The sequence below is a fragment of the Quercus suber genome, unplaced genomic scaffold, assembly GCF_002906115.3.
Source record: "Quercus suber isolate HL8 unplaced genomic scaffold, Cork oak 2.0 scaffold_344, whole genome shotgun sequence".
Classification (NCBI taxonomy): domain Eukaryota; kingdom Viridiplantae; phylum Streptophyta; class Magnoliopsida; order Fagales; family Fagaceae; genus Quercus; species Quercus suber.
Genome location: NW_027069796.1, coordinates 209,438 through 236,879, shown reverse-complemented (window position 1 = coordinate 236,879; position 27,442 = coordinate 209,438). Strand labels below are relative to the sequence as shown.

Below are 27,442 nucleotides of genomic sequence, written 5' to 3'. Positions count from 1 at the left end.
TGCAGGTCTGATGCAGTTTATTTTTGGAAGCTTCCAGATCTGGTGCACAAAATTTCCAGTTGAAAAACACCACTTTCTTAGTTATATTATGACCTTGTTTTATTTTTAATATTTTTTCTTAATTAGTCAGATTTGGATATTATTATTGAGAATATTTTTTGGAGATTTTGTAGGCTTGGGAAAGGGGGAATTAACATGTAAAAGGGGGAGGAGAAATCAGAATTGGACACATGCCTCTCTCTCCCTTCTTCTCTGATTTTCTCCTTCAAGTTTTATGTCATGGCCCTATGTGGCTAAAACTTTTATACTTGGTCGAAGGAAACTGAAGCCTCGGAATCAATAAAACTGTGAGATCTAATTTGTTTTTATTGTTCAATTTATGCTTTCAATATCGGATGTTCTTCTATGCCTATTTTCATGATTGTCTCATTTAATTACTAGGAGGCCTACTAGTTTATTATTTGTTTCATTCTACTGCTAGGTTAGGTATCAAATCCGTAATTGTTTGATCTCTCTAATTTGTGAAGCAACCAAGATTTAATGATTTGCTACATCAGAAATTATTAGATCTTCAGAAGAATGTTCGACTAAATTAAATGCAACCACTTGTGCTTGTGTTGTTAGCTTCATCGATCTTTCTAGTTCTTAAGGCTGCTACTAAATTAAACCTTTAGTGCTTGCTTTGGTTTTTTAGTAGTTAGGGTTAATTAGATCGCTTGTTTTCTAATTAATTGCGACTAAGGAGAGATAGGAAAATAGTTCCAACGGTGAATATTCAAAGTGTGGATTGATATATACTTACATCGATGATCAGTTGTAAAATTCTGATGGTGGATGTTGACTTGGAACAAGGTTTGTTCTCTTGATTGATTTCAATACTTTAATTTGAATTTTTCCTTAGTTGTTTTTCTTAAAATTGTTTTCATTATACTCAACCCCCCCTCCTTGTTCACGTAGCATAAAGCTAGGCTAGATACTCTCTGTGTGAACGATCCTTACTCACACTACTACATATTTTTTTAGGAGTACAGGTTTTATTTTTGGTTGATTGCGACAATACACCAGGCACTTTAATAATCTTGCCATATTGCCTTACACCATCATTAATTAGTTTTCATATCACTAGTTGGGGGAGAAGACTTTGATAATACTCTAATTGAAACCTTAATATAACATATAGGATACTACTTAACCCAAAACTTATTATCTCCCCAAAATATTTCACATAAATTATGAAATTCCCAGATAGTGTGGATTGGATTGAATGAGTTTGTGTTGCGTGAGCATATGCAATATTGATCAAGGAAATAAAAAACTTTGACTAAATTAATGGAATTTGAGTCTCAATGATTGCGATCTAGATTCATACGTGGCTATAAATTTTTGAAGTATTAATGGTCAAAGTCACTTCTACCTGTCACTCTTTTGCTAGGGTCCAAAGTAATAAAGTATTATGTATGTAATTCAAGAATGTAATAAACAAATTGGTTTGGATAATGAAATATTCATTATTATATAAGTTGTGAAATTGAGTGTGAATTTGAATGTGTTTTTATCTAGGCCGTAATAAATAATATACATATAAAGACGAATTGAGAATTAGGGTAAAAATTATAAATGTGTTTACTTTGTTAAATATTAAATAATACTCTTTACTAATCAAGATTACATGTGTTTCCCGAATTATATCTGTTTTACTTGTTAAATATTGCTTCTTGCCTATTCCATAAGGCCTTTGACAATGGCCCATTATGAACCCATAGCAGCATGTAAGTAGTTTTACTTATTTACTCTGTGAGTTACTTTTTATATTTTTTTAAGTTTGTTAAATTCAAAATGAACATGTCCACACTAGCATTGATCTCTTTATGTAGTTGTATTTCGTAGCCAATGCAAATCTGTTATTGTGTGCATATTTCACAACGAATGTCCACAGCAAGAAGCAACTTCATGTGGCTGGAGCATGGGATCATAGATGTGAGGGATTTTACAATTCGCTCCAATACCAATGAGCTCAGTCTGTGATTGAATGCTATAAAAGATTTTTGCCCCCTCATCCTTCACCAATTGGTTGTTGGATGGATTGGTAAGGCACACGGTCCGACAAATGGTATCAGAGCCAAGGTCATAAGTTCGAGTCATTGGAGCCGCATTGTGGGGAAGGGATTGTGAGGGATTTCACAATTTGCTCTAATAACAATGGGCCTGGTTTGCGATCGAATGCTATAAAAGATTTGTGCCCCTTCACCAATTGGTCATTGGATGGATAGGTAAGGCACACGGTCTGACAATAGAAGAGTTGAAAAAACCTGATTTATGACTTTTGGAAGTCGGGGAGTTATCAATGACCACGTAAGAAACCAATTAACTTGATCTTGGTACATCTAGCAATAAGCCTCAAATAGAGTTAGAGCTCCAATATTGCCCCAAAAAGGAAATTAAGGACAGTAGAGAACGAGAATTTTTTCAGGAAGTCAAAGATTATAAAAGGAAAAGAAAAAAAAGATCACTAAATATTTTCAAACAAATCGATCTGAAGGAATCTCCTCTAATCCACTAGCAACTTTTTTTTTTTTTTTTTTTTGTGATAATATTTTATTTTTCAAATCCATTCCCTTAAGGCCTACTTCAACTCATTCATTCATGACTTCTTATATTCTTCCAATTACATTTTGTAAAACTCTTCCTCTCCACATTTTCACTCTTATTCTCCCCCTCTTCTTTTGGACCCAAGCAATATTCTTCCAACAGTTCTTTCTCTTCCATTTTATTTTTCATATAAATTTTTTTATGGAAAATGTTTGGCTCCAAAAATGTTAATTTGGAGATATTTTGCTCTAACTTATTATATGACGGTTAAAGAGACCATTTATGTGTAGTTTTTTGCCAGATGCTCTTTTAATATATTATGTGGCTTGTTTAAATAATACACATAGAAAGTCTTATAAATAGTCACATAATAAGTTAAAAAAGGTATCTCCAAACAAGTTTGGAACTAAGCTTTTCCCACTTTTCATTACTCCTTTTACTCTCATCCCAACCATTTATATATAATAAACTCCATTTCTTTAACATTTTAAATATTTTGGTAGTTCTTTTTTTAATTGTTTCTAATATTTTATTATTGATCTAATTCTCGAATTACATTTTCAAAAAAATTTCTTTTTATTCATCTCATTAAGATATGATAACATAATAGATAGTAACTGTTGGAAATCTTCAATATAAATTTGATAAATCCAAAAACTAAAAAAATTGATTCAATAATAGTATTTTCAATTTGACTCTATCGAAACTCACAACATTATGTTTTACTCACCAAAACTACAAAAAGAGAAAGAGATCATTTTTATATTATAATCTATTCCTCGTTCTTTTAACTACATCAACACCAAAACATACAAATATAATTAGCCTTCACTTTCTTAATTTTTCCAAATTCATATTCTAATAGTAAAAATTGGTAAATTAACTAAAAAAAATAATAATAAATAAGGCATAGAAAAAAATGGCATATTTGCCGACTCAAAAATTTTAGCCTTTTGTATCCAAGAAAAAAAAAAATCATTAATAATGATTAATTCAAAATCTTCCTTTTCATAAAATTAATTCCACCAAGAGAGAGTAGGCTTAGAGGAACGGAAGTCAGAGCATTTGTCCAACCCATATTGATGGTAGTGCTCAAGTCCTTGAGGTACTGGTGGTCCTAGGTGAGTCAATACCTTCAATATGGAAACACTGCACATGGGCAAGTTGGCTATTTATATTTTTTGGGCCTCTTTGGACCAATTTAACTTTTGAGAGGGAGCTACTTACAAGTATCCAAAGTATATAGACTACATACTTTTACTACAAACCCCATTCAAAAAAAAAAAAAAAAAAAAATCTTAGGGGCTGGGAAGGCCATGGCATCACTTGGTCTCTAGATTAGATTCAAATCTTTGATCTTAAATTGTTGTCAACATTTTTTATATCGATGATCCAACTATCGATGATCTAACTACAAACTTGGTTGTAGTCAATGGCAATAACTTACTCAATATATATATATATATATATTCTTGGATATGAATTTTGACAAATTCACTATTTAATAACATTTACTTTTTGTTATATCTTCCATGTATGCAAAATTTCAAAAAAATCAAAAATCAATTGTTATATCATCAATAAAATGTTTAAGTTTTAAGTTTTTGTAATATAAAATTATGCTTAAAAATAAATTTATATATCAAATTGTAAATAACATATTATTGATATGAAATTTGACATACTTGTTAAGAACATAAAGAATAAACAATTCGATAATTAGATTTTCAAAAAATATAGCAATGTTAATTTTTTTAGTGGGAGTTGTAGATTTTGGCTACAACCAAGTTTGTAGCCTAACGTTGTCCCTAATATATATATATATATATATTTTTAGAATGCATTTATAAAACAAAGTCGTGTAAATTTTCGCAAATTGTAACTAGAAAAAATATTATGTACTTTTTTTCCTACTAAAATTAAAATTAGAATTAAAATTGAAATTTTAATTAAAATGAAGTAGATATACCTTTATTGTTATTATTTTCTTATTTTTACATTTTAATAAATTAATGGGTAATACAATGTAAAGCCCTCAATATACGGGGTCAAATATAATTAGTCAATTTTATTGAGATATTAACGCACTTCTTCTACCCATTCATTGGGGTGGATCTCGAGGTTATGGCTCTTGCGATCAAATATTCTAGATAGTTCGTTTTTATTTTAAAATATTTTTTAATTATAAATGTTTACAAGAAAATATCAATTTTAATATAAAAACTTATGAAATAGGCATAAATTTGTTAATTGAATCTCAAATAGAATTTTTTGATAAATATAGCACAAGATTTTAATGAAATTCTCACACATAAAAAAAAATATATATATTTTTGTTCACTTATTATATATAATATAAGATAATGAAATATTATTAACAAACTTCCTCATAACATTTTGTCTTTAATTACATTAAATGGCTCAATATATAAATATATTTGTTATATTAGTTAATTTAGAATTTCAAGTGACTCACTATTATTATAAAGGTTGTGATAATATGTATATATATATATATATATATGTGTAATTAATTTGTGCATAACATGAACATGAACTGATGAACTACCAATTTAAATATGAAACAAAGAAAGAAATTCCGCTTAAATTTATTGCACTAAGCCTCAAACTACATCAAGCTGCTGCCTGCTAGTAGGTGTAACCCCACAAAGCCGGCATCCATGGTGAAGGTGAACTTCATGTCATACAACATGAGAGTTATTATCTCTCTTGACTTACGTAGAGAGCTCTAGCTTCATGATTTATGTCAGAAAAATCGGCTGCAACTTGGCCACACCTATCCTATAAAATGGTTGAATGGCCAGCATTTCTACTGCAAGCCAGTTTCGACTTTCGATAGAGCAATACACTGTGATTGAGAAATGGCCTTGAAATTAGTTCTCTTTGTTTCCGTAATGGTTGCTGCATTGGCACTTCCAATAGCTAAAGCCCAGTTATCCATCAACCCTTCGATTGGCCTTGGCGTTGTGCTGCAGGTCCAGCCATCTTTTGTGCCTTGCAGTTTGGGTGCAAATGTTACTGCCAAGTAAGTTTGCTTAGAGTTTGTTACAGTTAGTCCAATGCACCATGACTACACACATTAGTCTCAGCTAATAAGGTACTTCAATCTCACCATTGTTTTGTTATGTTTACTTCTAGATGCTCAAGTACAACTGCAGTGTGGAGTTGGAAACGTGGTTGCTAGTAATACAACCAATGGCAGTGGAATATTTTCATTATCTGTGGATTTTGCACGAGTTGTTATCTCAGCAACAGTACGCTTGAGTAATTGCAATCTAGTGGTTGTAACACACCTCTCCACCTGCAACGCCACGCTTCCTGCTGTGGGAGTCTTGCAATCGACCATACAGTTCGTTCGAACCGATGTTTTGATCGGCCGTGTTGTTTTCATTTATAGGCCAGTTGGGTTCCGTTACATTTCCTCAACTTGAGGAATAGAAGAGTATTTACATGAATAAGGTCAATTGAACCAATGATATAGTATTTTCCTTTCCAACTCTTTAATAATGTTATGAAGGTTGTCATCCAATCTGTAAACTCCTTTCCTAATTAAGGAGTACTCCTGTTACTATATATAATTAACAAAGCCTTTAATGTCCTTCAAATGAATATGGACTTAGTTGTGGATTTCGGTTGACTTGTATATGATAATCAATGCTACGTTAATTGGCAAAAAGCCTTTTTGATGGTGTTCATTTTGGTATTATTGTACGTGGGAAGTAAAAGTTTAATTTTAAAACTTATTTTAACCGGAAAGAATTATGGCGTCTAGAATATTTGGTAAACTACAGTGTTAAGTGTTGGAATATTTTTATAAAAATCATAATATTTTATATTTATTATTATTTTTAACTATTTGTTATGAGTTGGCTGCATAGTAAACGTTAGTGGCTAACGTTTTTCTATTATTCAATCATAATTCATTGCTTGAAACCATCATCTTTAATTGGTTGAGTTTGTACAGTTTTTATGTTACCGTTGGCATTGATATATTATGATTCAATATAATTACTATTTACAATCCATTTTAAAGATAATTATAACAACAATATATTAAATTTTAAAATCCAAATAAACTTGATCTTTATTGTATGTTTCTTCAGCCAATATGAATATGCAGCCAACATGTCCGATTTTAGATGAGAAAATCAATTTTCTAATGTGCACCATTTTCATGTAAAAAAGAAAACCACCTACATTTTTGAGAATCAAAATCTAATTTCATGAAAATAAGATATCCTTCGATACACTATATTTTTGGGTAAAAGAAAAAGTACTATTGAGAGATTCCTATTCTACAAGCGGCATAAGCTTGTAAGGATAATCAGTAAGGTGGATGAGTTTTAGTATCCTGAGAGCGACATGCACAATGTTATTTGTCTACTACACTGGAAATAGGAATGGTAATGGAATGGGTTTGGGCTGGGTTTGTTTATACCCAAAGCCACCCCGCGGGCTTGTACCCATTACTTGAACTTGGACTGTTTAACAAACAAGTTTTATTTTATTTTATTTTTTAATTTTTTTTTCAAGCCTCAAACCTGCCCTGTCTAGCTAGGTCAGACTTGTGCCAAATTCGCGGCCCAATAAAAGAAAAAAAAAAAAAAAAAAGATCGAATTAAAGCCTATACCGTGGCCCAAGAAAAAAAAAATTCATATTTTTTCATATTCAAATTTGAGCAGCAAGCACGATTTTCCAATGGAGGAGTCACTAATTAGTAAAAGCTTGAACAAATAATTGCGAAAAAATTTTTTAGAAAAAAATCCCAAAAATTGTGAAGAAAATTAATGCATGTGTTGAAAATAGAAAGTATAAGCGGTGTTTGGAGAAAAGGAAAATGTGAGAGAAAATGATGGACTTACTATGCGTTGCTCATGATTGAGGGTTTGGAATTTTTTTTGGGATCGAAATGGAAAAAGTTAATAAAAAATTTAAATTTTGTGGGGCTTTTTAAGAAAAGGAAAGATTGTGAGAGAAAAGAATGGTGGAGGGCTAGCGGTGAGATCGAGCGATGGCCTGCAGTGACAGAACTAGAGGGTGAGTGAGACTGAGTGAGAGTGGGAGAGGAGAGTGAGGGAAATGGGATGGGGTTGCTGAGTGAAATAAGAGGGTGACAGGAGGGTTTATAAGTCTTTATATATGGTTTTTGGTAATTTTAGTTTTAATCGGGTCGGGGTCGGGTTCGGGTCAGAGTTCAGGGTGGGTTTCACTAAAACCTGGACTCGCTTCGAGTTTTATTTTAAAAATTCAAGCCCGACCCTATTGTTTCATGGGTCGAGTAAAACCCGCCCCCTTAGGGTCGGGTTGGGCGGGATACCCACGGGTTGGGTACTTTTTGCCATACCTAACCGGAAACCCCATAGACAATGTGTATCGTTTGAAGACAGTGACATGGTCCATGCCTCAACTCTACCATTGTTTTGTTATGTTTACTCCAAGATACTCTAGTACAACTATAATGTGGAGTTGGAAATGTGGCTGCTAGTGCAACAACCAATAGCGCCAGAATATTTTCATTTCCCTTGAATCCTCTACAAGTTCTTCTCCAAACACTATTGAGTAATTGCAATCTAGTGGTTAACACTCCCTTCTCTAGCTGTAATGCCAATCTTCCTTCTGTGGAAAGCTTGGCCTCGCCCTTACAGTACGTCGGAAACACTATTCTTGGGAGAGATTTTCTAATTGGTACTCGACCAAGTGAAGGAGGAATGCAAGTTTCCTCACTGAACCCTGACTTTTCTAAGATTTTGATCGAGAAAGCAATGCTGTCAGGATCCATGTTATTAAGAAAGACAGCCTCTAGGAACATTGACTTGGGTAGCCTATAAGATTTGGGAGGTTTGTAGCAAGCAAAGTCTAGTAAATAAATGAGGACTTCTCTTTTCTATACAAGATATAGGACAACTAGTCCTGTAACTACTACCATCACAAAATGGTGCAGGGTGTTCTAGATAATTAGATCATGGAGGCTAGGAACGATGAGTCTTAGGGTCATTGTTGCCATGGATGGAGGTTTCGATTTGTTTTTGGTCTTGACAGAATTGAATTAATTTAAGTTTTTTTGGCATGCATTGCATTGCATTGATTGGCATATGAGTTTTATGGTTGAGGAGGTATGGGGTATGAATATTGGAGATAGAGCATGACACATGAGGAGAAAGAAAAATGCCTAAGGAAAACTGAAAGAGAGGAATATGTATAGGGCATTGAACATCCTTTTGGTGCTTGTTTCAGGAATCAAGTTGTGCATGCAATGATCTATTTCTTTCCTAATGCGGTTTCTTTGCTAACTGATGGTGGCCAAATTATCTTAACAAACACTCATCCCAATTCCATTTTTGTGCAGATGTGTGACAATTATTAGTGATCACACATAATCTATGAGTTGAGTTTATATATCTTTATGGTTTTGTAAATATGTGGGCACAAGTATATATATGCATATGGGCTGAATTTGGAATCATGTTGTAATGAAATGGTCGCCTGATTTAATTACTTTCATCAGGCCTGGAGTGAGTATTTCCAAAATTCTCAAAGGCTTGAGCCAATTTAAGGCCTACAAGGTAGGGATTTGGTTTAGTTTGGGCCATTTTCAATCTAAACTAACCTCGTTTGATTAAAAAAGGCCAATCCAACCAATCAATTATCATGAAAATAACTGGAACCAAACCAACCCATAGGTGATTGGTTTGAGTAATTGAGCTAGGCTTTTTGTCCTAGCCATTGGGTCATTTATCTCTTATATTGAAATTAAACTTCTTGTGATTTCCAATAAAAAATAATAAATAAAAAACTTCCTATAATTTAAAAAAAAAAAAAAAATCCAGGTGTGTCAAACTAGTAATAAGTAACAAGTTTTCATCCAAATTTCTAATTCATCAAACTTGCAAAATAGGAATTCAAGTACTTACTTTTTCTTCCTCTATCATCATCCATGAAATTTTTGTATGTTATTTGTGGAAGGCAATTGGCAACCCTACAGAATGTTGCTATAGTTTCTTGAGGGGTGAGCCCCTTGGACAAAGCAGGGGAAGGAGGTGGATCCTAGGGCTTGACAAAAGTAGGAGGAGTAGATTCGTTGGAGACTGAGGAGCTGTGGGTGTCAGGCGGCATTCATGGCCTTTCCCCACACCTCTCGATTGAAGGCACGAGTGACGTTAAGAAGCTGGGTAGTAAGGCTCTCAGCAGTTTTGTTCATGCCTACATCATAGGCTGTTTGCTGAGTCCCTAATATAGCAATGTTGGTTGGCTTGCTTCAGCTCCACTATGGTGAGAGCCAGCATGCTCTCAGCCTTACTCTGGGCCTCGAAAGCTTGCCTCTCTAGCCTTTCAAAGAGGATTCAGCGTTGCGGTAGGCTTTTTCCACTTCGGACAGCTGAGTAAGGGTCTCTTTCAACTTCCTCTCTACCTCAGCCCAAGCCTTCTCGGCATTCTCATGGGCCTTCTCGGCCTTCCTAGCAACATCTAAGGAATGGTCAACCCACTCCTCTACCATGAAGGAAGCCTGAACTGCTTGCAAAGAGGAGAACAATCCAATTCAGATAGCTGAGTAAGGGTCTCTTTCAACTTCCTCTCTGCCTTAGCCCAAGCCTTCTAGGCATTATCATGGACCTTCTCGGCCTTCCTAGCCAGATCTAAGGAATGGTCAAACCACTCCTCTACCATGAAGGAAGCCTGAACTACCTGCAAAGAGGAGAACAAAAGAAACCAAGTTAGCCTTGTATAAATCTTAGATAGAACCACTTGATAGATGAAGAAGTTGGCCGAGGTACCTTGGCGAGGTCCTACTTTAGGGATAGGAAGACGCCTCTTTTCCTAAAGGACTTCAGCTCTTCCATGTCCTCTGGAAGGCACAGTGCCCTCTCCAAGCACTCTGCTACCAGGCCTGAGCTACCCTTCGAAGGATCCTTCAGGGTGGCTTCATTAAGCACGAAAGCACCTGAGCTTAGGGTGAAAGCAAGCCTTCAGGCAGAGGCCTTCCTGGCGTGGTCCCTGCCACTTTCCTTCGAGGGCGCGGTGTGTTCGGGCCTCTTTCTTTGATGCCTTCTACCTGCGCAGACCTCCTTAACTAGGGGCTTAGATATCTCCCCCTCCTCAGCCACTTCCACCGCCTTTCCTCACTTCTGCTTCTTTTCTGCCACCTCGGCAAGGGACGTGCGCATTGTGGCGGGGGTTAGTGGGCAGGGTGGTACTGTCACCACTGAGGAAGTGCCCCTGGCATGGGCCGACAGTAGCACAAGAAGGTCAAGGGTCCTTTCTTCGAAACTCATAGTCGCTGATGAAAGGGCTTGTGAGGTGTTTGGAGCGTTCGACCGGTGTAAAACTTCAAAGTCTTTTTCTGTCACCTTGTGGACAGAGTTGGATGTGAAGCCCTCAGCCTCCTCGTCAAATGGTAGTGGAGGTTCTTGGGAGTACAAGAGACGAGCAGCTATAGGCGCTAGGATCTAGGCGTTTTGGGTTCCCTTGGAAGGGTGTGCTGTTAACAAAAATCCCGGGACAGCGACGTCTATTAAAGCCAAGCATGGATCACGGGCCTTGATGACATTTATTGGACTTTGAAAGCGCTTGGTTTAGAGTTTATAACCAAGGATGACGTGCGCTGCCCTAAGCTACCTTTCTTGGTGCAGGAATATCTTCGACCTGAGGATTCTACTCAAGTCGTGGAAATTCACCAAGTGTTTGGCTGGGGCTGTGTGGTACTCGTCTGCCAAAGGAAACCATGAGTATCGTTAGCAAAGGAGTGGAGGAGAAAGAAACAGTTACAAAAATAAACTACTCAAAGTCCTAATGATAACCCCTGTCCTCAGGAGTGCTACTTGGTTCCCTTTCCTGGGTGGGGCAGTGCCTCCCATCGTGCCATCCTCCTAAAATAATAAGGTAATCTTTGTCCATGCCTTTGCTTGAGTCAGGTAGGAATGAGCTTAACCTAACCGCGGGGACCCTACATTTGATGTAGTATTTTGTCTTTTCCCCTTTCTGGTAGTTATAGACCCAGTTTATGTCATGCCAAGTGAGGTGAGTCCCCATCCTACGGTTTATGGCGTCTATGCACCTAAGGATCCTAAAAATGTTAGGAGAACACCGAGTCAGGGTTAACCTATAATTTATGAGGTAGTCCCTAGTTACTAGTCCCATAGGTAGTTCTATCCCGCCTTCAATGAGGGCGATCATGGGAAAAACTATAGATTCAAGGGGTTGGTTCAAAACTAACCATTCACCCTCCTTGCAATGCCTAATTTCCACATTACTAGGGGTCCTAAACTGAGCCCTAAAAGTTGTCCTAGCCTCCTCAGTGTCTACTAACCTAGCATATCTACCCTTGTTTTTGTTCTAAGTACAAAGTGTGAAACTCATAAAAGAGCAAAACACAATGAAAACCAACACACCTACTGCAGAAAGCAAAGAGCGCTCCTCGAAAGTGTTTTTTTTCTTTTCGTCAAAGCTTAAGTCTCCAGGATATCAAAAATGAACCTTGGCCAATCTGGATCCTCCTTTTATAGGAGTAAAAAATGGGCGTTTAAATATCCGCCCATAAATGAGAAGAAATAGGAACCGTACGATTCCCATCAGACCGTAGAACGTGGGGAGACAAGCAGCCGTTTGATGCCATAAATGAGGGTTCGTGAAGTTCGAAGTGCTAGTGGCGTGCGAATGACAGATGAAGGGACGCAAATACATGTGAACGCATATGGCACGTACATGTTCCACTTACAAAACTAAAGCTTCACTATTGTCTTGTAGACAAATAGTGAAAGTTTTAGGGGGCTATTATGGGTACCTGAAGACCAAGGAGGAAGTTGAAGGGTCAAAGTATTGGGCCGAGGCATGAAGAGGAATAGGAAAGGTAGCGGCGTTAACTTGGGCACAACACCAAACATGGGCCCAAGGAGCGATGACACCCAAGGAAGGAGATGGATCTGCTAAAGTACCATTTGGAGTTCTGCAGAATGAACTGCAAACTAATGGAAATGAAGGTCAGTCATAGACAAGGAGCAGCCAGTTTGGAGCTGCCTGTCCCATTTGCATTAAATGGTATACACTAGCTTTATCAGCCACATTGAATGAGGAAGTGACCTGAACAGTGTTGGTTACAGCTATTCTAGCTACCGCTGCCACCTACTTTAGACACAACAGGTGACAGGTGTTAAAGAGGGATGGATGTCCAGTAGAGATGGACGGAGAGGATGTAATGGGAAGGGGCTATAAATGGTGGAGGGGATGATCTTTTGGCTGGCCATGATTGAGGAGCCTCAATGAAAAATTACTGGTGTACCTAATCTTAAAGACAATGGGGATTTCTTTCAAATAGACAATTCTCGTGAAGAATCCATGCTTGTTGTGCTAGTCCATGTCTTATAAATTCTATTGGTTTGGACCAAGTTTAACAAACTCAATTCATTATTTTGAGTGGGCTGCTGTGCAAACGCATTTGGGGTCCTTACAACTACAAAAAGAAAAAGAGATCATTTTTATATTATAATCTATTCCTCATTCTTTTAACTAAATTAGCACCAAAACATACAAATATAATTAGCCTTCACTTTCTTAATTTTTCCAAATTCATATTCTAATAGTTGAAATTGGTAAATTAACTAAAAAATAATAATAAATAAATCATAGAAAAAAATGGCATATTTTCCAACTCAAATTTAAGCCTTTTGTATTCTAGAAAAAAAAAATCAATAATAATAATTAATTCAAAATCTTTTTTTCATAAAATTAATTCCACAGAGAGAGCAGGCTTAGAGGAATGAAAGTTAGAGCTTTTGTCCAACCCATATTGATGGTAGTGTTGAGGTCCTTGAGGTACCGGTGGTCCTAGATGAGTCGATACCTTCAATATGGAAACACTACATATGGGCAAGTTGGCTATTTATATTTTTTGGGCGTCTTTGGACCAATTTAGCTTTTGAGAGGGAGTTACTTACAAGTCTCCAAAGTATAGACTACATACTTTTACTATAAAGCCCATTAAAAAAAAATCTTAGGGGTTGGGAAGGCCATGGCATCACTTGGTCTCTAGATTACATTCAAATCTTTGATCCTAAATTGTTGTCAACATTTTTTATATCGATGATCCAACTATTAATGAAATACATGCTAAATTTTGGATAAAGTTTGGTAACAAACTTGGTTATAGTCAATGGCAATAACTTAATATATATATATATATATATTTACTTTTTGTTATATCTTCCATGTATGCAAAATTTCTAGAAAATAAAAAATCAATTGTTATATCATCAATTAAATGTTTAAGTTTTAAGTTTTTGTAATATAAAATTATGCTTAAAAAATAAGTTTATATATCAAATTGTAAATAACATATTATTGATATGAAATTTGACATTCTTGTTAAGAACATAAAGAATAAGCAATTCGATAATTAAATTTTCAAAAAATATAGCAATGTTAATTTTTTTAGTAGGAGTTGTAGATTTTGGCTACAACCAAGTTTGTAGCCTAACGTTGTCTCTAATATATTTTTTTTTTTTTAGAATGCATTTATAAATCAAAGTCATGTAAATTTTTATTTTTTTAGAATGTATTTATAAAACAAAGTCATGTACTTTTTTTTTCCTACTAAAATTAAACTAAAATTAAAATTTTAATTAAAATGAAGCAGATATTACTTTATTGTTATTATTTTCTTATTTTTACAATTTAATAAATTAGTGGGTAATACAATGTAAAGCCCTCGATATACGGGGGCAAATATAATTAGTTGATTTTATTGAGATATTAACGCACTTCTTCTACCCATTCATTGGGGTGCATCTTGAGGTTATGGCTCTTGTGATTAAATATTTTATATTCTAGATAGATGTAAATTTTATTACTAGAAAATATCAATTTTAATATAAAAATTTATGAAATAGACATAAATTTGTTAATTGAATCTCAAGTAGGATTTTTTGATAAGTTTTTTGATAAATATAGCACAAGATTTTAATGAAAGTCTCACACATCAACAAAAAATATATATTTTTGTTCACTTATTATATATAATATAAGATAATTTAATAATATTAACTAACTTCCACATAACATATTTGTTATATTATTTAATTTAGAATTTCAAGTGACTCACTATTATTATGAAGGTTGTGATAATATATATATATATATATAATTTGTAATTAATTTGTGCATAACATGAACATGAACTACCTCGACACCTGCTATCTGTCGAGACTTATAATTTCAGATTTTCTGATCTGATTTTCTTGGGATCCATGAATATGCTTTTGGGCTTTCTTTTCTCTAAACCCTAAACATATAAAAGGATTGTTTTAAGAGCCGTCAAGTGGTACACAAGTTGAAAAAGCATTGGGCAATCTCTGTTCAAGCAAATTGTGATCAAAGACGAAGTTCTTGACCTAGTTCATCTTCTCTGAAAAAGTTGCTGTGTATTTGCACCAAAGGGTTTTGTGACCAAGCATCTTCCTGATCTTCATCGTGTAGGATGAACTGAAGAACTTTGCAGCCAACCTCTCTTCCTTAAGTTGGTGTTTAAAAGTCACGTATTGGGATCCGCGCATTGGTTAGTCACGTACTTGGAAGCCGTTCATCAAAGGTGGAAATTGTCACTACCGATCAAGTCCAATTGGGTATTGGGGTAAAGGTTCAACTGTAGGTTGGTAAGGTACTTGGGATTCCTTTACTTGTAACCGCTTGATTTGATAATGCATTCAATCGTTGTTTTCTTACCGATTTTTAAACTATTAATCATTTTTTTAGACTATTTTACAATATAGTTGTATCATATACTATTTAGAATACTTTGTTAGATTATTGTATGTAATATGACAATTGTATATACAAAATAATAATAATAATAATAATCATTTTATTTTTTACTCCCCACTAAAATCCTAGCTCAAGACACTATTGACCTTGCTAAAAGCAAATCCTGGAGTCGCCATTGAGTTATCAATTTTATCAATTACTACAAATAATCGTGGTTATCAATTGTTGCATAAGGAGTGTGCATCTAACTCGTCAAAACTAACCCGATCTAACTCAACCCATTGGGTTAGGTCAGTTTTTAGGGATTGGTACGTTAGGTTTGGGATGTGATTTTTTTTTTTTTTTTGGTTTGTGTGCAATGGATCAGGTTGGGTTCAAGTCATAAGACTTACAAATTCAGCTAATCCAACCCAACCCAACCCACCTATATTTAATATATATTTAGAAATAATTTTACAATTTTGTTAGAACATATATGTTTTACATGTTAGGAACATATGTTACTATTTTGTATAATTGGCTAATCCTATAATAGTATATAAAAGTTGTCTAATAATAGACAACTTTTTTTACGACCTAATAAAGCATTGAATTGAGACAGTTTTTGTTAGTTGCTATCCTAAAACTAAATGACATACATATAGGCAACCTTGAACCTTCTCTTCAAACAAGTTATGACTATTTTTGACAAAAGTTATAACCATTAATTCTTGACCGATAGTTTTGAATTATGATGGTATTTATCACAAGGGCAGCTCAACAGCCAGCCCAGGGGGTTCAAATGAACCCCCTGGTTTGGCCCAAAGTGTATATATATACGTATATTATATATAATTTTTTTTTTTGTTTTTTTTTTTTGTTTTGACCCTTAAAATATAATTTTACTGGAAAAAAAACAAAAAAACAAAACAAAAAAAAAAAAAACAAAACTTTAGGCACTGTAGGTATAGTGCCAATTGAATAAAGCAAAAGCACTATAGCTCCAGTGCTATCCATTAATAAAAGCTGACCTATGATTTGTTGTTTAATTAATGTTAAAATGTTGTGGAATTAACATTTTTTTATTTGATATATATGAAATTGAGATTTCAACCATTGTGAAAATATTGTGATAATAATAAGTGTCGTAACAATTTTTTAAAACATTTATTTTCAATTGTGGGTGGCTACAATCTCATATTTTATTATTTTATTTCGACTTATAAGAAATTGACACGTCAATAATTGTAAAAATATTGTGAAATTTGTTGTGTCAGTATAACAATATAAATGCTAGCTTACATCAATATTTAAAAGAGAAAAAAAACCTACAAACCGATTACTAAAAAAAAAAAAACTTTAGGCACTGTAGTTACAGTGCCAGTTAAATAAACAAAAGGTTGAATAAATGAAAAAAATAAAAAGAACTCACGAAACCAAAGCACTATTGCAACTACAGTGCTGCACAGTGCCAACACTTTGGATGCACAGTGCCGAAGCATTTGTTGTGAAATTTACACTTTGGATGCACACTGGTAAGAAATTTACACGTCAATAATTATGAAAATATTGTGAAATTTGTTGTGTCAGTATAAAAATATAAATGTCCGCTTACATCAATATTTAAGAGAAAAAAAACACAAACCAATAACAGGAAAAAAAAAACTTTAGGCACTGTAGCAACAGTGCCAGTTGAATAAACCAAAAGCACTGTAGCTCCAGTGCTATCCATTTACTTATGATTTGTTGTGAAATTAATGTTAAAATGTTGTGGATTTAACATATTTTTTATTTGATATATAAGAAACTGAGATTTCAACAATTGTGAAAATATTGTGATAACAATAAATGTTGTAACATTTTTTAAAACATTTATTTTCAGTTGTGGTTGGCTATAGTCTCATATTTTATTTCGACTTGTAAGAAATTGACACGTCAATAATTATGAAAATATTGTGAAATTTATTGTGTCAGTATAACAATATAAATATCAGTTGAAAGAAAAGACAAAAAAAAAAAAAAAAAAAAAGAGCACAAAACAAACTGAAAAAGAAAAAAAAAAAAAAAACTCACAAAACCAAAGCATTGTTTCCACTACAGTGCTTGCACAGTGCAAGCACACTGAGTGCACAGTGTCGAAGTACTATAGCGCATAGCTGCTTTTTATATATAAATTTATTTTGACTTATAAGAAATTGACACTTCAGTAATTGTGAAAATATTGTGAAATTTATTGTATCAGTATAACAATATGTATAAAAGAAAAAAAAATACATACGGAAGACTAAAAAAACAAAGTGCCTCACCAAAGCACTGTTGCCGCTACAATACTTGCACAATGCAAATACACTGAGTGCATAGTGCCGAAGCACTGTAGCGGCATAGCAAAAATTTATTTTGATTTATAAGAAATTGACACCTCAATAATGTGAAAATATTGTGAAATTTATTGTGTCAGTATAACAATATGTATAAAAGAAAAAAAAAATACAGACGGAAGACTGGGAGAAAAAAAAGTGCCTCACCAAAGCACTGTTGCTACAATGCTTGCACAGTGCAAATCGTAGCGGCATAGCCGCGAAAGTGTTACGAAAAATATTTTAAATGTTACACTTTTTTGTTTTCATAATACCTTTAGTTTTAGTTGTGGATGTTTTTAAAATGATATTTTATTTTAACCTATAAGAAATTAACATATTAACGATTGCAAAAATATTGTGACAATTTATTGTCTTCATAAAAAAAAAAGCAGATAGGATATTACCCCCCCAAAAAAAAAGGCAGGAAAAAAAAAAAGAAATCAGTGAAAAAAGAAAAAAAAAGCAGTAAAAAAAAAAAAAAAAAAAAAGAGAACTCACTAAAGCACTGTTTCCGCTACAGTATTTGCACAGTAAAAAAGTTATTTGTACAGTATCAAAGCACTGTAGTGGCATAGCCGCTTTTTATATATAAGATTTAGAGAGAGACAACTAAGAGAATAGGAACTGATGGATTTGAGTTTTGGGCTTCAGAAAGGGATTAGTTGAAAAGTTTAGAAGTCAGAATTAAAATGTATTTGGGTTAGATGGTTTGGTTTGGTGACAAAATAGGCTGAGTCATTTTTTTTAACAGGTGGCATGTATTTTTGAGGTTTTATTTGATGGAGGACCACCTCATCTATCCACCCAAGAGAGCTTTAATAATTTCTCCTCCGGGACGCCATGCTACAATATCTATATCAAATTCGTCTGTTTATAACCTAGCTATAATACCTCAAGTCATCTCTAAAAACCAACCCATTCTATCACATGCAAGCTCATAGCGCAGCAATTTTCGGAGTTTGCAATATATATATATATATATATCTGACCAAGAAAAAAAAAACACTATGATATTATCCAAAGATCCTGATTATCCTTGAGTATAGTGCTAAGGTCTGTCTCTAAGCACCAAAGTTCTGCCATATCAAATTATCAATAGCATTAAACAAACATTGATGAACGCGTTCTGAATTTTCCCTCAAATACCATTTGAAGATTATATATCAGTGGAATTATATACTTCTACCCATATGAAGAACTTGGGAGCCAAAAAGACCCTGGCCATATGTAGTCTATACAAAGTACAATCCCAATGGTACCCCATTCTTGAAACTCCAACATCACCCCCTTTTTTTCTTTTTCTTTTTTTTTCTTTTTTTTGAGGAATTGATAAAATGAATGTATTATAATATTAGTTACGAATCATTGATAATGTGACCAAATCATGTGCATATGATATGATTTAACTCTGCCAAGATCATTTTAGCAAAATGTTCTTTGTTACAATCATAATGCTTAAGGCTTAATAATTAATCAGATTAGAAATATGGGAAATAAATTGACACTTGTTTTAAACCATTAATTTTTATGTAAAATTTCATAATTGACCACAATCCAACTCGAAACACAACAAATCAAAAATTTCAAATGTACGGTAGCAAAACCATAACAAGCCAATAGCTACAAATGACGTACAAAAAATATGCTATCAGTTGAGAAATTTATAACATAATGACTTTTTGCTCCTCTATTTCTTTTTCTTTTTTGAAGGGTTTTTGCTCCTGTATTTTGACCCTTAAAAGCCACATTATTAATTTCCCTACTATCCATATGGTGAAGCAAACGTTGTTCAACCACTTTCCTCATGTTAATAAACCAAAGTTATGAAAAACATTCCCTGGCATTTGAGTCCTACACCTCCATGACCTAAGTTATCCCCTGTTAAATTGCCCTCAAAAAAAAAAAAAAAAGAAGCAGTTATTCCTTGTTAAATTGCCAACAACTCAGTTAAAGTTTGTAGTGATTCTTTCTGTAGAATATTTGAGTCCAACACCATTTGACCTTGAAGACCAACTTCAACCTTCTAAACAGAGTACCCACCAACCCCTGCCTATCCCACCCCTGTCCCTATCGAGGAAGTATACCCTTGTTAACCTTTATTAGGGTATGTGGGCTTTAGGCCCAGCTTATTTACTTGTATAGCACATTTACTTGTACTACATACTCTGCTTCCTATATAAAGGCATTCATATATATATTCTATTACTTGATAAATACAATATTATTCATTCGTATTTCTAATATGGTATCAGAGCCACTACTCTAATCCTCTAGTGCACCGCTCTTAAGCAATCTTGTCTTCTTGGGTGTCATCCACTGCAGCTGTCGTTGTGAGCAACATCACTACCTCCACCACGACTCTAGTACATCAAATACCACTACCATGCTGCCACCACTGCTTTTGCTTCTCCGATCAAACCACAAATTGCACCATCAGAAAGTACTCTCTTCGATCTGCTATTCAGTGAAATCGTCTTCATTGGACCCCTCATGCGCTGCTACAAGTCTCAAAGGTAATTCACGCACCTCCACATGCTGTCACGTGCTTCCACGCACTTACACACACCAGAACTCAGTCCACTGACGTCATCAGTTACACCACGTCAGCCCTAGTGACATCATCAAGCCACGTCATCACTACTTGCCTACGTCAACACTTAGTCAATGATTATGTTAGCAATTTCACCTAGTCAGCTTGCTTACATCAGCACTCAGTCAGTGCTGATATCATCACCGTTGACTTATGACTACCTTGGTTGACCAGTGACTTTTAGCCATAGTTGATTTTTTTTTTTCCTCAGTCCAAGTGCTTATTATCCAGTTTTTCGTATAGATTTCATTTTTACAGTCCATTTTTGCATATTTCGCTTCTAAATGAAGAATAAGGATAGTTCTTCTTCCTGGTGCAATAATCGTTGTCGACAATCCAACAAACATTTTTGTAATTTTTGCAAACGTTTTGGACACAATATTAAGACTTGCTATCGTCGCAACGAGCTTTAAATCACAGTAAAAAACCTGAGGGGAAACCTTCCCAAAAAGCAAATTACTATAGTCTAGTACAAAACTTTTGTCCTTAAACTCTACAATTCTTGTAGATGAACTCATAAGAGAAATCTTCTACCGCTTCAGAACCTTTGAACTCATCAATATATAAATGCCACCCTTTTTGCACAGATCCCAGTATGTGACTAACCAAAGATGCACGGCTCCCAGTACGTGACTAACACACAAACTAAAAGAAGATGTTAGCTGCAAAGTTCTTCACTTCATCAATAATGAAGATCGAGAAGCACTTGGTTACAAAACCCTAAGGCACAAAGACACAATAGCTTCTTTCAGAGAGAATAAGGCATCGGTCACCTTTTGCATATGTTCTCCTTGTATTCTCCAATGTGACTGTCTCTAAAATAAGCTTTATATATGTTTAGGGTTATGAGAAAAGAAACCCTACTCAAATACATAAGCATGGGCCAAAAATCATATTTGAAAATTCTGATTTCATCCTCATTAAATCTCAATAGATAGCTATCTGTCGGCAGCTGTAGAGTTTTAACGAGTAGCACTTTCACACTAGATTCTTGGGTAGACTTGCACGGTTTTAACACTTGAACTTGAAACAAGATTTCTTGAAGCATCAAACAAATCAAAAATTTACCCAATTACAAGTAAAGTGTGTCTTGTCAAAGTATTAGCCAATTACACAAAATAGTAACATATGTGCCTAACATGTGAAACACATGTTCTAACAAAATTGTATAATTATTTCTAAATACATATTAAATATATTTTTAAATATAGGTGGGTTGGGTTGGATTAGCTGAATTTGTAAATCTTATGACCTGAACCCAACCTAATCCACCGCACCAAAAAAAAAAAAAAAATCACATCCCAAACCTAACCTACCAATCCCTAAAAATTGACCTAACCTGATGGGTTGAGTTAGATTAGGTCAGTTTTGATGAGTTAACTGCACACTCCATATGCAACAATTGATAACCACCATTATTTGTAGGAATTGATAAAATTGATAACTACCATCATAATTCAAAACTAACGGTCAAGAATTAATGGTTATAACTTCTGTCAAAAATTGTCATAACTTTTTGAAGAGAAGGTTCAAGGTTGCCAATATGTATGGCATTTAGTTTTAAGATATCAACTAACAAAAACTGTCTCAATTCAATACTTGTTTGGGATGTAAAAAAGGTTGTCTATTATTAGACAACTTTTGTATACTATTATAGAATTAGCCAATTACACAAAATAGTAACATATTTTCCTAACATGTGAAACACATATGTTCTAACAAAACTGTATAATTATTTCTAAATATGTATTAAATATATTTTTAAAAATAGGTGGGTTGGGTCGGATTAGCTGAATTTATAAATCTTATGACCTGAACCCAACCTAATCCATTGCACACACACACACACAAATAAAAAATTAAAAATCACATCCCAAACCTAACCTACCAGTCCATTAAAATTGACCCAACCCGGTGGGTTGAGTTAGATTGGGTCAATTTTGACGAGTTAGCTGCACACTCCATATGCAACAATTGATAACCACCACTATTTGTAGGAATTGATAAAATTAATAACTCAGTGGTAGCTCCAGAATTTGCTTTTCGGAGGGACAATAGTGTCTTGAGCTAGGATTTTGTTGTGGGGAGTAAAAAAAATTAAATGATTACCTATTTTAATTTTAATTTTAATTTTTTTGTATATCCAATTGTCATATTACATGCAATAATCTAACACAGTATTCTAAATAGTATACGATACAATATATTGTAAAATAGTCTAAAAAAGTAATTAATAGTTTTAAGATCGGTAAGAAAACAACAATAGAATGCATATAAATAAATAACTAATCATAATATTTGTCTAATTAATAATAATTTATTATAATCAGATGTAATATCAATTAAATAAAAATATATGATAAAAAAGAAATAGTAACGCACTTAAGAATAGGTTTGAGAGTAAACGTTAAACTAAGGAAAATAAATAGTAACTTATATAAGATTTTGCTTTTGAAGTGTATGGATTTTTAACCACACATGTGGTCATTCTCTTGGAATTGGATCAAGCATTAAAAGACTTTTTGGACTCGAAAAAACACTTATCAAACTACTTGATTGGATAGAAAGAATATATAGAAGGGAGAAAGAGAATGAAAAAGAATCATAGATGTAAATATAGATCAGTTGGTTGTACAAGTGGTGTATTTTTTTGTTGATGAAGAAGTAAAGTGCAGGAAAAAACGGTTTCATTCTACCATCAATAGTAAAGTAAGCTAGAGTTCAGAGAGAAGGTTTATTTATTTTTTAATAAAGGAGCAATTTTAAGGGGAGTGCTACTAACAAAACATTTATGCAATAAAATCTAGATGTCAAGTTGTTAAAGGTATATAAAAAAAATGTTGTCAGTTAGGGGTTTAAATAAAAAGTCAATTACAACTTGTCACTTAACCTTTATTGTAAAAATATTGTGAAAATAACACTAATATGATCATATTTCAAGTTTATTTCAATTGAGTTTAAACAAAATTTAAGTTCAGGGTGTTCAATTGGTTTGTGTGTGTTTTTTTTTTTTTTTGAAATATTTATGTAAACTGGCATATATATTATTATACTGATACAACAAATTTCACAATATTTTCACAATTATTGACATGCCAATTTCTTACAAGTAGAAATAAAATAATAAAATATGAGACTGTGACTAACCACAACTGAAAATAAATGTTTTGAGAAAATGTTACAACACTTATTATTATTACAGAATTTTCACAATCGTTGAGATCTCAATTTCTTATAGATCAAATAAAAAAAATGCTAAGTCCACAAAATTTTAACATTAATTTATACCGTGCCTATATATTTTTTTTTTCCCAGTAATCGGTTTGTGTTTTTTTTTTCCTTTTAAATATTTATGTAAGCTGGCATATATATTGCTATATCGATATAACAAATTTCACAATATTTTTACAAATATTTGAAGTATCAATTTTTTACAAGTCGAAATAAAATAATAAAATATGAGACTGTAACCAACTACAACTGAAAATAAATGTTTTGAGAATAACAATAACAATGTTATCAGCTTAAAACCAATAATAACTTGTCATTTAGAATTTGTTTTGAAAATTGTATGAATGTAGCATTTCTCTCAAATAAAATAAAAAAATATCTATTCAAATCCTAAAAATGACAATATTGTGAAAATATTGTGATATTTTGTTATATTCTTAGACTTCTTTTTTAATATAATCAAATTAGGTGAGCCAAAATTCACGGTTTCATTTACAAAATCTATATTAATTTTCTCACTATTGGGGGCAACATGTGCCGTGCACGTGCAGCCAAGGCTAGTAATTTTCTAAACCATCTTAGCTTTCTCTCTCACCAAATTTTCCAAAATCCAAAATTTTCTTTACCCACTCAGTTTCTCCTCTCTCCCTTCCATTCTTGCAATACTCACCATCCTCATCACTCTGTTAACAACATTAGACTTGTAGGCGGCAACACATATCATTGACAAGCTTTTTCCAATATATTTAATTAAAGGGGAAATTTTATTATCAAAAAAAAAAAACAAAGTATTTTCCATCCAAACAATAAAACAAAGATCAGCCCCTCAAACAAAAATCATTTGCAAATATAGAAACTTCCACAAAATAAAATCCCTATAAACCACACAAGTACATCACATCAGAATCAATGCTTCAAAGCTAACAGCAAACCCACATCCGAATTTAACAATTACAAAATTCATTTCAACACTTCCAAGTTCCGACACCAACTTTTCTATTCGATGGTAGCTGGTTCCAAAATTTTCACACGCACATCGGTTAGTAACCATTTCTTCAATACTATTAATTTAAAAATAAATTCAAAACAAAGTTAGCCATTAAATAATTCTTTAAAAAAAAAAAAATTGATCTGCATCTTCTTTGACAAATCTTCATCACTGTCTTTGTTTTCATCGGAGTGTTGCTCCTTTGTGTCCCTAACATCATCTCGTGTAGCATTTGAGATAGAATGGCAGTTGTGGAGAGGTAGAAGAAAGCTAATCTAGAGTTTTGAGAGAGAAAGACCTCTGTAGATTTACAATCTTAGAGAGAGAAAAAGCTAAGAGAATAGGAATTGGTGGATTTGAGTTTTGGGTTTCCGAAAGGGATTAGTTTAGAAGTTAGAACTAAAATGTATTTGGGTTAGATGGTTTGGTTCATCCGGTTTGGTTTGATGAATAAACACGTGAAGTCATTTTTTTAACAGGTGGCATGTATTTATTGGTTGTTATTTGATGGAGGACCACCTCATTTGTCCTCCCGAAAGGACCTAATAATTTCTCAGCCTAGAAAGAATTTACAGGTTGAGTATTTTAAGCATTGTGACATGGTTAAAACTTAGACTTACTATATAAGATTATTCTATTGTAGGGGTGTGCTCGGTTCGGTTTCGGTCGGTTTGTATGGGTATGGCCAACTGAAACCAAATATTTTGGTTTGTGAAATTCTCAACCGAACCCTACCAAAATGGCTAGAAATCCATCGGTTTTGGTGTATTTTGATTTTAGTCAGTTTCGGTTGGTTTTTGATTTTTCAAGGAGAGGGTTATTAAGATTTTCAAAATCACACTCTTTCAAACGATAAAGCAAAAACCAAAGCATATAAAATCACACTCAAAATCATTAAAAATCACAAGCTCAAAACTTTTCACACAGATCACTCTAAAGCAAAATCACCGTTCACTTGAAAAGAAAAATCATAGTATAAACGAAACAAAACAAACACAGTCTAAAGTGTAAAAAAAAAACTCACCGATTATATGAGAATCAGAGATATACGAGTCAAAGAGATTGAAGAATTTGAGTGAAGAAAGCTTGAGAAAGCTTCTTCTTGTTTTTTGCTTTGTGTGTGTCTGTGTGTTAAACAATCGCACCGATGATTCTAAGGAAAAAGACAGAAAAAAATTGAGAGGAAAAGTTAGGGAAGGGGGTGGCTAAACTGAAGAAAAGAAAAGGGAAGAATGAAATAGGGGAGGGGTATTTTCGTATCGCATTGATGATTCCAAGGAAAAAGACATAAAAAATTGAGAAAAAGTTGGGGAAGAGGGCGGTTGAACTGAAGAAAAGAAAAGGGAAGAATAAAATAGGGGAGGGGTATTTCCATATTTATCTCATGCTCTAGGCTTTTAAAAAATTATATAAGATTATTCTATTGTAGGGGTGTGCTCGGTTCGGTTTCGGTCGGTTTGTATGGGTATGGCCAACTGAAACCAAATATTTTGGTTTGTGAAATTCTCAACCGAACCCTACCAAAATGGCTAGAAATCCATCGGTTTTGGTGTATTTCGGTTTCAGTCAGTTTCGGTCGGTTTTCGATTTTTCAAGGAAAGGGTTATTAAGATTTTCAAAACCACACTCTTTCAAACGATAAAGCAAAAACCAAAGCATATAAAATCACACTCAAAATCATTAAAAACCACAAGCTCAAAACTTTTCACACAGATCACTCTAAAGCAAAATCACCGTTCACTTGAAAAGAAAAATCACAGTATAAACGAAACAAAACAAACATAGTCTAAAGTGCAAAAAAAAAAAACTCACCGATTATATGAGAATCAGAGATATACAAGTCAGAGAGACTGAAGAATTTGAGTGAAGAAAGCTTGAGAAAGCTTCTTCTTGTTTTTTGCTTTGTGTGTGTCTGTGTGTCAAACAATCGCACTGATGATTCCAAGGAAAAAGACAGAAAAAAATTGAGAGAAAAAGTTAGGGAAGGGGGTGGCTGAACTGAAGAAAAGAAAAGGGAAGAATGAAATAGGGGAGGGGTATTTTCGTATCGCATCGATGATTCCAAGGAAAAAGACATAAAAAATTGAGAAAAAGTTGGGGAAGAGGGTGGCTGAACTGAAGAAAAGAAAAGGGAAGAATAAAATAGGGGAGGGGTATTTCCGTATTTATCTCATACTCTAGGTTTTAAAAAAATTAAATAGCAAAAACACGCGCCCCCACACGAAGGCTCGAACTTGGGATCAGCTAGCCAAACCACAAAGTAGCATACCACTAAGCCACTAATCAGCTATGTAATAGAGTTACATAAATATATATATATATATATATTCGGTCGGTTTGATTCGGTTTTGGGTGAAAAAATCCAGCACCAAAACCAAAACCGAAAATTTTGGTTTTTAAAAAATGAAATCGCAACCGAACTGAACCGAAAATTTGGCAACGGTTCAGTCGGTTTGTTCGGTTCGTCGGTTTTTTGCACACACTTGTTCTATTGCCTTTAAAGCATGTTAGAACTTATTGGAAACCTCAATTTGAGAGAAACCAAAGTCAACAGAAGACGTCCCTTTCTCATCTTACTCATAATTTATTTATGAAAGAAAAAAGAAAAAAAATCGTCTGTCTACAAACATAATTGATTATTCGATAATATTATAAACTCCCAGCATATACAATAACAAGTTAATTGTATTTTGTACCAGAGAGAGATTAGAACCGGTGGTGCTTAGGTAAAAACGCAATGTAAGGAATATCTTGTGTAAAATGTCAACATTGAAAGGGTGACAAGGACTTTTGAAAACTAATTTATGTGTGTGTGTGTGTGTTGAATTTAATATAGATTATATGTGTGAGTTGTGACTTAGGTTGTTTTTTTTTTTTTTTTTTTTTTAATTGATGTTATATATATATATATATATAATACTTTGATCCACAAG

The 27,442-nt window shown here is 33.7% G+C and overlaps 1 protein-coding gene across 1 annotated transcript; it reads left to right on the top strand.

Moving 5' to 3' along the window:
- The first annotated feature begins 5,471 nt into the window (after nt 1-5,471).
- LOC112032729 (phylloplanin) lies at nt 5,472-6,041 on the top strand. The gene is made up of 2 exons (XM_065759848.1): nt 5,472-5,624; nt 5,769-6,041. The coding sequence occupies exons 1-2, from the start codon at nt 5,472-5,474 to the stop codon at nt 6,039-6,041; spliced, it is 426 nt and encodes a 141-aa protein (XP_065615920.1).
- The last annotated feature ends 21,401 nt before the right edge of the window (nt 6,042-27,442 follow it).

Bases quoted from the DNA above. Each gene is read 5' to 3' on its own strand.
- LOC112032729 (XM_065759848.1), top strand. From the start codon at position 5,472: ATGGCCTTGAAATTAGTTCTCTTTGTTTCCGTAATGGTTGCTGCATTG. The intron at 5,625-5,768 runs GTTACTGCCAAG...GTACAACTGCAG, and splicing joins CTTGCAGTTTGGGTGCAAAT to TGTGGAGTTGGAAACGTGGT.